The sequence below is a fragment of the Carassius gibelio genome, chromosome B13, assembly GCF_023724105.1.
Source record: "Carassius gibelio isolate Cgi1373 ecotype wild population from Czech Republic chromosome B13, carGib1.2-hapl.c, whole genome shotgun sequence".
NCBI classification, from domain to species: Eukaryota; Metazoa; Chordata; class Actinopteri; order Cypriniformes; family Cyprinidae; genus Carassius; species Carassius gibelio.
Genome location: NC_068408.1, coordinates 3163698 through 3177656, shown reverse-complemented (window position 1 = coordinate 3177656; position 13959 = coordinate 3163698). Strand labels below are relative to the sequence as shown.

Here is a 13959-nt window from a genome sequence, read left to right as displayed (position 1 = left end):
GGACATGCGCTGTTTTGGAACCGCATGGCCCTTACTTTTATGTCCAAGACAGACAAACAGCTGGTCAGATTCACGCCAAGGGGCTGTACGATCCACATAAGTCTTTAAAGCTCTCACAGGGCAAAGACTTAGATCTTCTGATCCAGCCTCAGCAGGTGAAAAAGCTCCCAGGAACACTTGCTGAAAGCGAAAGAGGTTAGATGCGACCTTAGGAACATAGTTAGGCCTGGGCCGCAGCAGCACCTTCACAGAGCCCGGTGCAAATTCCATGCATGAGGATGAAACAGAAAGAGCCTGTAAATCCCCAACTCTCTTGAGGGAGGATAAAGCCATGAGAAGAAGTGTCTTCAGTGTCAAGAATTTATCCGATACGGTCTCCAAGGGCTCAAACGGATGCCCTGATAAACCTAGCAACACAATGGATAAACCCCATGAAGGAACTCGCACAGGGCGGAAAGGCCTCAGCCGTCGCGCACGCTGTACGAAACGAGAAACTAGTGGATGACACCTCATAGAGGCACCGCCTATGTATTCGTGGTAAGCTGAAATGGCTGCCACGTAAACCTAAAAGTGGCTGGTGTTATGTCATCCGAAAAACAATCCTGGAGGAACTCCAGCACTGAAGCCACTGGGCAGTAAACTGGATCCACATTACGATTGCCACACCAGGCTGTAATCAGTCTCCACTTGAAAGCATATAAGCGTCTCGTAGAAGCTGCTCTAGAATTCAATATAGTCTCAGTGGTTTCAACAGAAAGACTGGGACATACTAATGCACTCCGCTCAATGGCCACGCCCACAGTTTCCACAGATCCGGCCTCGGGTGCCAAATCAGCCCCTGTGCTTGTGATAATAAATCCTGTCTGAGGGGAATCTCCAAGGAGAGCCCGCTAGCAGACTGATCAGATCCGCAAACCACGGCTGCGTGTGCCATCGCGGAGCCACCAGCAGCAGCTGATCCACTCTATCCCACCGTATTCTGCATAATACCGCTGGGATCAAACGAATCGGAGGAAAAGCATACAGACTGGTCGTGGGCCAGCTGTGAGCTAATGCATCCACGCCCAGGGGCGATGGGGGCATAGGGAGAACCATAGCGGGCAATGCGTAGTCATGTTTGACGCGAATAAATCCACTTTCGCTTGCCGAATATCCGCCATAAAAGATTCACCGTCTGGAGGTGTAATCTCCATTCTCCCTGTTCCAGAGCCCGTCTGGATAGCATATCTGCTCCGAAGTTCAAACGTCCGGGGACATGAACATCTCGGATCGACAGAAATTTTTTCTGAGACCAGAGAAGAACATGTCTCGCCAGCCTGCACAGGGGGCGAGAGCGTAATCCTTCCTAATGATTCAGGTATGAGACAAACGCTGTGCTGTCTGATCTGAGCAGCACAAGACGGCCGATCAGCAGATTCGCGAATTACTGGAGAGCCAGAAAACTGCCAGTAATTCCAACCGGTTATATACCAACTGCGTTGTGCAGCTGTCCACACTCCATGGGCTGGTAGCCCTTGACAAACAGCTCCCCAACCGGTCAAAGACGCATCCGTCGTGACGGTCTCTGGGAAAGCTCAAATCCCCAGCCGAACCCCGGTAGGAGAAACTCGGTTGGCATCCATAGCTTTAATGACATCACACAACTCCGTGTCACCGAAATCGTCGGATGCGGAAGACAACGGGGTGAAATATTTCGTCTTACCGCCCACTTTTCCACTGAAAAGGGCGCATGTGAAGTAACCCCAGACAAATTACGGGGAATGCCGCTGTGGAATCCAAGTGGTTAACAGACGGACGCCCTGGAGCCGCAACGGGGCCAGAGCTACATCCATGCATTGAGAAGTACGGGGTCTACGACTTCTATAGCCCCTTTGCTCAGCAGAGTTGACATCTCCTGTCACAACACTGCTATTACCATCAGTCTACCACCGTGGAAAGAATTCAGCGGAAAGAGGCGGGCCTCTAAAAAACGAATTGGTGTATCCGTGACAATTGTGCGTAACACCCATTGAGAAATGCCGGGCAAGCGTTCCACGCGACCCAAAACGATACTAGCAGTCTCAAATTTCCGCTTTCTGCAACGCTGTCATACACATAATGTCCGTGCACGGAAAAGCCTGCGGCATTCGTGCACAGGGGAAGTGTATGCATAAGAGCTATTGCGTCCCGTTGTGTATATTCCTGAACGTGTCCACGGCAGGAATTAGACCAACAAATTGAACATCAGGCTCTGCCGCTAACTAAAACGGCGGCTGTGCGAGCCGTCATAAACGGGTCGTCTGTGTAAGACCCTTGAATCGCCCCTCAAGATCTGAAAGCTGGATTGCGCAGTGTCTGAGGGATTATTATTTATTATTACGCCTGGCGTCACAGCCCGATCCAATGCTGCTCGAAGCGCTGTTTGCTGCGAGACAGTCAATGTTAGAGCGTAGGGACTGCAGTGAGAGTGTTGGATGCGCATTAGCGGTCCAACAGCACTCTCTAGTGGAGGGCACAGTCCCTGGCGAACATGAAGTAAAGCGCATGCGTAAACTTGCTGCGTTTCGTTGTGTATAATCCTGAAGCGTATCCACGGCAGGATTAAATTCACCAAGATAAAAATCGGGCCACGTCGCCATTGCGAGAACGTGGCGGCTGTATGAGCAGTCATAAACTGGCCATCTCTGCCAGCCTTTTGTGCCGTCCCTCAAACTCTGAAGGCTGGATTGTGCAGAGTGTCTGAGGGGGCGCTCAAATGATAGCTCAATCCAATGATGCTCGAGGTGGCTTTGCTGCGAGACAGTCAATGTTAGAGCGTGGGGACTGCAGTGAGAGGGTTGGATGTGCATTAGCAGTCCAACAGCACTCTCTAGTGGAGGGCACAGACCCTGGCAAACATAGAAGGAAAGCGCAAGCGTCAAACTCGCCGCGTTTCGTTGTGTATAATCCTGAAGCGTGTTCACGGCAGGATTTAATCCAACAAGATAACATTAGGCCACGCCGCTGACGAGAACGCGGCAGCTGTGTGAGCCGTCATAACTGGCCATATTCGCCAGTCTCTCGTGGCGTCCCTCAGACTCTGAAGGCTGGATTGTGCAGAGTGTCTGAGGGGGCGCTCAAATGATAGCTCAATCCAATGATGCTCGAGGTGCCTTAGCTGCGAGACAGTCAATGTTAGAGCGTGGGGACTGCAGTGAAAGGGTTGGATGTGCATTAGCAGTCCAACAGCACTCTCTAGTGGAGGGCACAGACCCTGGCAAACATGAAGCAAAGCGCATGCGTCAAACTCGCTGCGTTTCGTTGTATATAATCCTGAAGCGTGTTCACGGCAGGATTTAATCCAACAAGAAAACATTAGGCCACGCCGCAAGCGAGAACGCGGCAGCTGTGTGAGCCGTCATAAACTGGCCATATTTGCCAGCCTCTTGTGGCGTCCCTCAGACTCTGAAGGCTGAATAGTGCAGAGTGTCTGAGGGGGCGCTCAAATAACAGCTCAGTTCAGTGACGCTCGAAGTGCATGTGCTGCGAGACAGTCAATGTTAGAGCGTGGGGACTGCAGTGAGAGGGTTGGATGTGCATTAGCAGTCCAACAGCACTCTTCAGTGGAGGGCACAGACCCCGGCAAACATAGAAGGAAATGCATGCGTCAAACTCGCTGTGTTTCGTTGTGTATAATCCTGAAGCGTGTCCACGGCAGGATTTAATCCAACAAGATAAACATAGGGCCACGCCGCTAGCGAGAACGCGGCAGCTGTGTGAGCCGTCATAAACTGGCCAAATTCGCCAGTCTCTTGTGCCGTCCCTCAAACTCTGAAGACTGAATTGTGCAGTGTCTGAGGGGCGCTCAAATAACAGCTCAGTTCAGTGACGCTCGAAGTGCTTGTGCTGCGAGACGGTCAATGTTAGAGTGTGGGGAAAGAACGAGAGGCTTCTCGTAAAGAACCGTCTTAATAAGAGAATAAAATTTGCCGAAATAGACACGACTCGATACGTCTAGACGAGACTAGGTCGCGGCGGAGTTTGGCGCGATCCGTTCGGCTAGAGAGGTAGTCAAACGGCATCGCTATATAATAGCAGTCCGCCATGTAGCACACTGAGGAAGGGGAAGCGCGTTTCTCCTGTCCGCTCGGAGGGAGAGAACCGCTTATGCAGGTCAGAGCCTACTCTGAGTAGAAGCTGCGGTTAGACAACATAGTATAAAGCAAAACTGCTCTGATCAACGCGCTCGAGTAGGGGAGAGCGAGCAAGTGGAAACTCCAGTGCATCACTGTATTCATAGTCAAGCCGCACATATCGCCCCTAACCAACACCTCGTGCGGGGCCTCGGCGACCGCAGAAGCGAACGGTGGGGGTTAGACGCGAGGCGACTGAAGAAATAGACTCCAGAGCGCGGATACTTTTCTTATTTTACCATAGCCGTAGGCTATCACAGAGAGAACATGAGAGAGGCTGCAAACGAATCTCTCATGAGTGCCTCCCTGTGATAAACCCATATACGGCTCTTACCTTTCGTTGACTCATCGCGTCCGCGAAAGAGGAGTTAAACACTGCTCGAAGAAAATCGCTGGAGAACGCGAGATGATAGGGCACAGAAGATTCGCTATTCCTGAAGGAATGAAATCTGAGCGAAATGGCGCGCTGCACCCAGGTATATCATGCGTGCGCATGCGTAGGGTGGTGCTATGCGCCATTTGGCCAATAGGATTGGCGGGATGGTATAGGGCTTCAGACATTCGTCACACCGGAGGTGTTCCCATACGTGGTGACGTCACCGCAGCATCGAAGTGACCTATGATAGGGAACAATATGTTACTGTGCCAAACAATATGTTAACCTGTTACTTCATTCATGTAACAGATTATTTAATGCTGGATACAGACGGTTTATTGTGTTACCAAAAAACCATTAATATCCAGAAAAAATAAAATAAAAACTTAATTCTAAACCAGCCTGAAACACTCTAGGACTCTTATTTTGAAATGCTTATGCTTTACTACTACTAGCTGCTCGTTTAAAAAGACAAGGGAAGAATACACTCTCTTTCAACCATCTATAACACATTACAATAAAAGAAAAACATCAAATCAGGCTGTCTTTACCCCTTTAGCTGTAAGATAATTATGACCATTTATGAATTAAGGACTTTAAAGGACTTTGATCAAATGGGTAAAATGATATATTAATTTTAACCTAAAATTTAATGTCAAATTGAACGCATTGCATCATGAAATACAATACACAGTAGTAAAGTGTTCTTTGTTGTTGTATATTATACATTCTTGATTAAAAATATCCCATGCAAACAACATTTGCATACTGTATAAAGTATGCATACAGCAGAAATAGTACAAGTAGTATGGTGATATGCTATTCTGATCATTATAATTGTCAATAAAAAGTGACTAAAGCATGCATAATATCTCCTGGAGGTATTAAAACAACAAAGCTTGTCATAAAAGCATGTCTTTTTCTTGTTTTCAGGAGCCGATCGTCTTGCCTCGTTAATAAGGTAAGCTCAGATGGGACGAAATATGAAATGACTTCATTAATTAGCACTTTTCTGACAACTTGAGAATCAACTATCATGCGGTGTGGTGTTAACAAACAAACATCCTGCTAATGCATCTGAAGGACGCTCATGAGCTAATGATGGCCAAAAGTGCATGCATTTATTCAGAGAAAGCTGGTAATTATTTGTCATGCATAAAAGAACACAAAGCCTCTTTTAAAGCATTAAACAAGCCTCAAAAGCAGACACTACACCTGCAGCCATGTGTTTCGGTGCAGATGCAGATGCGTGGGCATGAAATGCTGGTGCAATAAGAGGAATAGCCTGTCATTTTAATTGAGTCAGAAGAGACGGCTGTGATTAATGGGCCTCTGTCTGAGTTTCTGAGTTTCAGCACAACAGCACAGAGAGAGATGCACAAAAGCATCTTAGTCAGCACTTAAAGATGCACAGACTCTTGCCATGGTTTCAAGGAGCATCCAAACTTGGTCTCCAGAGCACTAACCATGAGCATAAACAGGTGTGCTGTTTGACAATAATGAGTTTTGATTTTGAAGCAATATGCTAAGCTGGTGGTCACTGCATGACCTTTTGAGGGATTTTCAAGGACAATACAGTAGTGATGAGTTGCATTCAGGGTTATTATTAACAAAAGGTAAAACCTTAAATTGTTACTGGAAAAAAAACGGGGGAAAAAATGTCAACTGAAATAAAATGTATAATAAAACGCAGTAGCTGAAATATTATTTAATTCTTTTTTTATTAAATTTTGTAAAGCTTACATTTTAAATGCAGTTTCTCATTTTAACTTAATCTACAAAAGTTACTCAAACTGAAATTTAACACACACAAAAAAAAATTACAGATATTTAAAAACTACATATCTTTTAAAACTTATAGAAATGGGCAAAAACTAAAAAAAAACTGAATACTAATTAAAATTATTAATAAAAACTATAGAATTTAAAATACAAACTGAATTACAAAAACACAAAAATTACTAAAACTTGAACTTAAATTTAATGAAAGTATAAAAATACATAAACATAAAAAACTAATAAAAATGTCAAAAACAAATAAATTGACCAAAAGCCTTATACTTATTTTTTTTTTTTTTTTTGCATTAAACTAACTGAGACTTTTTATAGTTCTTGTATATCATTGCTCTTTTGTTGATTTTGATTGCTTCCATTGTCCTCATTTGTAAGTCGCTTTTGATAAAATGAAAATGCAAAACATATAAATAAAAACTGATATTACACATGATTTATAAAAAATATAAAATGATATCGATGCTACAATAACACTGCTTTGCATCCCAAACTAAAGGAGGGCAGCAGGACACAGCACATGGTCATCCAACACAATCTGAGTCTCGACAATAAGAAATAAAAGGTCCATCTCATTCAAATCAGCGAACAAAAAAAGAGAGATGCATTAGAGTTTATTTTGTTAAGTGAATCTTTGCAGAGACCCTGAGATATAGCACAGCAAACAGACAAAGCCTAATTTCTGAAAGCCCCCGTCACCTGCTAACATTCTCTGCTCCTCTAATTATATCTCCTCCAATGGACAAGACACTTCACCCAGCAACGAGGCACTTTCATTTGTTCCCTGGGATAGAGGTCTCTGATTAAATCTGGAGCTCTACAGCATTAATGGATGTAAACAGCATCAAATGAGTCTCGTCTGAAACAGCGAGGCCTGTCAGCAGTCTTTAAAGATGCTACTATGGTACTGTACAATGGTAATCACTGACACATTGAATGGTACTGGCCGGAAAAATTTCTAAATTGGTTAAAATGTCCGGGTTTTAGCTTTTTTCAAGCTAGTCCTCACACATTATATGAATGCTTATTTGCATTGCTTTGTCCATTCTCTGTAGATCCCGCCTTCTTGCATAGCACAATTGGTCGATTATGAGTAAAATGCCATTTAGACAGAATGTTTAGCATCCATGATATGAAAATATTGGCTGCAAGACACTGGCGGAGTGAATGAGGCTTGAGAGAGCTGTCTTCACAACTTAATTTGACACTTTAGAAAGTTAATAAAGTAGAATGTTGCAGTTTAGGGTTAGCGATATCTTTATCTTAATTTCAAAATATGAAGAAAAAAAAAATTGGCAATACTGATCCCCTGACAGTAATCAAAAAAACCCATGGACAGGTTTTTGCTGACAGGATAGCACATTCCATCAGGGAAACACAAAAAAAATGACGACATTATCCGTCAGAAATATTATCAACGCTGTCAAAAACATTAGCATTAATTACTAGTACAAATATTTGTTGAAAAAGTAGATTATAGAATGAAATGAAATACACAAACTCTGCCCTTTTTCTCGTAAATCTGAGTGTCTCTCGCAATTCTGCCTTTTTTCTCGCAAATCTGATTCTCTCGCAATTCTGCCTTTTTTCTTGTAAATCTGAGCGTCTCTCGCAACTGTCTTTTTCTCGTAAATCGGAGTGTCTCTCACGATTCTGCCTTTTTTCTCGTAAATCTGAGAGTCTCTCGCAATTCTGCCTTTTTTCTCATAAATCTGAGCGTCTCTCGCAATTCTGAGTGTATCTCGCAATTCTGTCTTTTTTCTCATAAATCTGAGTTTCTCTCGCAATTCTGCCTTTTTTCCTCGTAAATCTGAGTGTCTCTCGCAATTCTGCCTTTTTTCTCGTAAATCTGAGAGTCTCTCGCAATTCTGCCTTTTTTCTCGTAAATCTGAGTTTCTCTCGCAACTGTCTTTTTCTCGTAAATCGGAGAGTCTCTCGCGATTCTGCCTTTTTTCTCGTAAATCTGAGAGTCTCTCGCAATTCTGTCTTTTTTTCTCGTAAATCTGAGTGTCTCTCGCAATTCTGTCTTTTTTCTCGTAAATCTGAGTGTTTCTCGCAATTCTGTCTTTTTTCTCGTAAGTCTGAGTGTCTCTCGAAATTCTGTCTTTTTTCTCGTGAGTCTGAGCGTCTATCGCAATTCTGTCTTTTTCTCGTAAATCTGAGTTTCTCTCGCAATTCTGCCTTTTTTATTGTAAATCTGAATGTCTCTCACAATTCTGCCTTTTTTCTCGTAAATCTGAGTGTCTCTCGCAATTCTGTCTTTTTTCTCGTAAATCTGAGTGTTTCTCGCAATTCTGTCTTTTTTCTCGTAAGTCTGAGTTTCTCTCGCAATTCTCTCTTTTTTCTCGTAAATCTGAGTGTCCCTCGCAATTCTGTCCTTTTTTCTCGTAAGTCTGAGTTTCTCTCGCAATTCTGTCTTTTTTCTCGTAAATCTGAGTGTCTCTCGCAATTCTGTCTTTTTTCTCGTAAGTCTGAGTTTCTCTCGCAATTCTGCCTTTTTTATTGTAAATCTGAGTGTCTCTCGCAATTCTGTCTTTTTTCTCGTAAATCTGAGTGTTTCTCGCAATTCTGTCTTTTTTCTCGTAAGTCTGAGTTTCTCTCGCAATTCTCTCTTTTTTCTCGTAAATCTTAGTGTCTCTCGCAATTCTGTCCTTTTTTCTCGTAAGTCTGAGTGTCTCTCGCAATTCTGTCTTTTTCTCGTAAATCTGATTGTCTCTCGCAATTCTGTCTTTTTTCTCGTATGTCTGAGCGTCTATCGCAATTCTGTCTTCTTTCTCATAAATCTCAATGTCTCTCGCAATTCTGCCTTTTTTCTCGTAAATCTGAATGTCTATCGCAATTCTGTCTTCTTTCTCATAAATCTGAATGTGTCTCGCAACTCTGCCTTTTTTCTCGTAAATCTAAATGTCTCTCACAATTCTACATTTTTTCTCGTAAATCTGAATGTCTCTCGCAATTCTGCCTTTTTTCTCGTAAATCTGAATGTCCCTCGCAATTCTGCCTTTTTTCTCGTAAATCTGAATGTCTCTCGCAATTCTGCCTTTTTTCTCGTAAATCTGAATGTCTCTCGCAACTCTGCCTTTTTTCTTGTAAATCTAAATGTCTCTCACAATTCTACATTTTTTCTCGTAAGTCTGAGTTTCTCTCGCAATTCTGTCTTTTTTCTCGTAAATCTGAGTGTCTCTCGCAATTCTGTCTTTTTTCTCGTAAGTCTGAGTGTCTCTCGAAATTCTGTCTTTTTTCTCGTAAGTCTGAGCGTCTATCGCAATTCTGTCTTTTTCTCGTAAATCTGAGTTTCTCTCGCAATTCTGCCTTTTTTATTGTAAATCTGAATGTCTCTCGCAATTCTGCCTTTTTTCTCGTAAATCTGAGTGTCTCTCGCAATTCTGTCTTTTTTCTCGTAAATCTGAGTGTCTCTCGCAATTCTGTCCTTTTTTCTCGTAAGTCTGAGTGTCTCTCGCAATTCTGTCTTTTTCTCGTAAATCTGATTGTCTTTCGCAATTCTGTCTTTTTTCTCGTAAGTCTGAGCGTCTATCGCAATTCTGTCTTCTTTCTCGTAAATCTGAATGTCTCTCGCAACTCTGCCTTTTTTATTGTAAATCTGAATGTCTCTCACAATTCTGCCTTTTTTCTCGTAAATCTTAATGTCTCTCGCAATTCTGCCTTTTTTTCTCGTAAATCTGAATGTCTCTCGCAATTCTGTCTTCTTTCTCATAAATCTGAATGTCTCTCGCAACTCTGCCTTTTTTCTCGTAAATCTAAATGTCTCTCACAATTCTACATTTTTTCTCGTAAATCTGAATGTCTCTCGCAATTCTGCCTTTTTTCTCGTAAATCTGAATGTCCCTCGCAATTCTGCCTTTTTTCTCGTAAATCTGAATGTCTCTCGCAATTCTGCCTTTTTTCTCGTAAATCTAAATGTCTCTCACAATTCTACATTTTTTCTCATAAATCTGAATGTCTCTCGCAACTCTGCCTTTTTTCTCGTAAATCTAAATGTCTCTCACAATTCTACATTTTTTCTCGTAAATCTGAATGTCTCTCACAATTCTGCCTTTTTTCTCGTAAATCTGAATGTCTCTCGCAATTCTGCCTTTATTCTCGTGAAAAAAAGAATTTCTCTCGCAACTCTGCCTTTTTCTTGTACACAATTTTCTTTATTTTTATTTAAAATCTATATAAATTAAATTCTGTCTGCAAGTACTGTCATAATGGATGAATACTTCAAAACAAAAAAATAATTTGTTTATATATGGCTTATATTAATTCATATTAATTATCTTAAAGAATGCTACATTTTCTTCATGCAAATTATAATTTCTTCTTATTTTTACTTTTTGTCTCTGAGGTGCGATATAATCTAGACATGCATGGTTTGTGAAATTCACTAAAACTCATTTAATGCTTATACAATAAAAGGATGTTAATGTTATAAATGCACTGGTCTGGTATCATCTCACTAGTTGGCGATAACTAGATGCACATTAAATTCTTCTCGACTTAGCTCTTGCGTCCCGTGAGGATCCGCAGGAGGGAGATTGCGGGAGGTGGCCTGTCATTTATTCAACAACAGGAGAAGACGGCGGCTGACAGCCAACGGGAATCTGGCCAGCCATTCGAGGGATTACACTCGTCTGCTTAATTTGACACACACACATTTTGCTCAACAAAGAGCTTTGCTGGTCCGCGTCTTTGTGCTGGGATGAGAGAGACTGTGAGCTAATGATAGCCTGAGCGTTGATGCTAAATATGCAAAGCGGGCGAATATGATACAGAACACCAAAAGATCTTTGACATGAACGGGTTGCTCCTGCTAGGCTCTTATTAGCCTGTCTTCCCACTCGCGTAATAACACACGTATTTGCCACATAACTGCCATCAAATCACTGTTTTTGACATAAGGAAAAGGGTTTGCGTGCGTCACTTGTCATGCCAGGGTTACAGTTTGCAGTTGAGTTGGCACTTGCGTAATTAGGAAGATATTTCCGTATATTAAATGTTATTTTTAAACATGAGTCTTTGCCCCGGCTTGTGCAGAAACAGAGCTGTTGTCATGATCTCACCCTCGGAAAACAATTACTAAATGGAGCGGAAAAAGCTCAAACTTCTGGGACCAAAACATGATTCGTAAGAAACACTAACTTGTGGTAAATATTTGTTTTTTAACTTTGTACAATAGTTTTTTGGTGACTGATGATGTTTTGAACATTTGCACACATAGCTATGTTATTTTTGTAAAATACCGCAGTATTAATTGAAGAACCATGGTTTTACTATCACTGTATCATGTCTAGAGATGATCAGTGTATGCTAAATCAATGTTACTAAAAGATGGAATAGTATTTCTGCCATGGAAAAACATAAATGTATACTTTTAATAAATATCTACCAATTTTTATTTAAAAGTACACAGAATATACTTTTTTTCAAACAATTCTGAACTTTTTCAGGTTTCTCTTATCACAAATGTTTTCTCAGAATTTTAAATATGCAGTCTGAAATTTTTGAAAAAATAAACTAAATTTCAATTTGTAAACTCGATATTAATATCTCAAATTGTGAGATATAAACTCAGAACTCCCAGAAAAAAAAAAAATAATAATAATAATGATAATAATTAAATTCTGCAGTATTCAGACATAACGACAGTATTTATGCACTGAATTTAATTTGCTGATAAAAAATAAATAAAATAAAAAACATGTATCTGGATAGGATGATTTTCATTAATGTGAAAAATGACAACAAATATAATAAAATACAAATAAAATGAAGCCTCCTGCAGGATAATTGACATTATTGAATAAAAAAAGCTACATGAATAATTCAATTTTGAAGTACTCATACATTATAATAATATTTGTACACTGAATTTAATTAATTCTAAATTAAGTGTGTGTGTGTGGAAAGTAGGATTTTAATTAGCATATTACAGTAATGATGTTGTAAACCATGTTTAATTGTCATAAAAATGTCCAAATTAAAAAATACATAAATTGCCAATATTTAAATATTGTGCATATATTACAAATATAATTTTTTCTTTTAATTTTGCAGTGAAATATGACAATTACTTGGTGAGATTCACAGAGCTGATAAATTGAACATTCAATAATAATAATAGAGCTGTTGTCATATCATACTTGTACAATAAGGGACAATTTATACTGTAATTTGACAGGAAGAGACACTGATAGCAAATATGAGGAACAGAGATATCCCGTCTATATAAAAAACCACTGAAACACCTAGAAAACTAAAGAAATCATCTACATTTTGATCTGAAATGCATCTGGATCTCATGAAGAAATGGCTCCCCCCTGTGTCAGCAGAAATCAGCAGGTCTTGAGTCTTTATGAAGGCCGTGTTACTCACCGTACTGGGCTTCTCTCTCCTGTATTTCCAGTTTGATCTGGTTGTGTTGCTCCTTCATGTGGCTCAGATCCCGTCCACTTCCTGTGCTCAGAGTCTTCAGCTTCCTCTCCAGACGATCTCTCTCGTCGTATGCGCTCCTGATTTCTGCCTTCAGTTCCTTCGCGCTGCTGAAGTCATTTCCTGCCGCGAGAACCCAACAGAAGCAGAATATCAGATGAAAAACATCAAAACTACTGGTCGAAACACCACCAGAAACAAGAATACTATCAGCATACAATGATTTGTGACATAATTCCAATTTGGCAAACTACAGATAGCATGCAAAAGAAACACTGTAACCGCTTTTGTTTTTGTTTTCTCAAGAAAATGCTTAGTGTTTGGGGATTGTTCTAGTATGCGTTATAATAATAGCGCAGCTTGAATTCATAGACATGACTAGTTAAGAATTAACTAGATAATAAACTTTGGGGTCAGTAGGATTTATACGGGAATTTTTTTTTTTTTTTTTCATTCAGCAAGTATTTATTAAATTGATCATTGAAATGTGTCACAATTGTAACTCTTTGTCTAAGAATTGACACAAAAACTGTAACATAAACTTGTCACATAATAAAATGAAACAGATAACTACAACTTTAAGAGAACTTTAAATCAAGTAATAATAATAAAAAAACGCACAACTTTTTATTTTGCTTCACATACACACAACTTTTTCCTAAGAGAACCTTTAAAATAGATTACAATAAAAAAAAAAAATCTTAAATTGTTATATGTGCCACATACATTTTTAAAAGAACCTTTTAAAATAAAATCTCACAAATCTGATTTTTTTTAATTTGTGCCACATAAACTTTAAGAAAACCTTAAAATTACATTAAATTAAAAAATTAAACTCAGAGTTTATATATTATAAGTCTAAACAGTGAAATAAAAACTTGATTTGACTTATTAAGCTTACATAGTTTTCAACATTGATAATAATCAGAAATGTTTCTTGTGCAGAATATTAAAATTATTTCTGAAGATCATGTGACGTTGAAGACTGGAGGAATGATGCTGAAAATACAGATTTTTTAAAATTGCAGTTTCCAATATATTAATAGAAAAAAACTCTTATTTTGAGTTCTAGTATAATTTTCATTTTTGATCAATTAAATGCAGCCTCTGTGATTCAGAATCATTTAGAAACCTCTCTGCCCCTAAACTTTGAACAGCAGTGTTTGTAGGCAGTACTTAAGTCTCCCAGTGTATTGTGTAGTGCTGTCG

At 40.1% G+C, this 13959-nt stretch overlaps 1 protein-coding gene across 3 annotated transcripts in view; it reads right to left on the bottom strand.

Moving 5' to 3' along the window:
* Positions 1–13959, bottom strand: part of disc1 (DISC1 scaffold protein) — a 45998-nt gene that overhangs the window by 12647 nt on the left and 19392 nt on the right. For all 3 annotated transcript variants that reach the window (XM_052572782.1, XM_052572780.1, XM_052572781.1), the window contains exon 9: positions 12694–12873. In XM_052572782.1, the coding sequence (XP_052428742.1) occupies positions 12694–12873 (180 nt within the window). The remainder of the gene's footprint in view (positions 1–12693; positions 12874–13959) is intronic.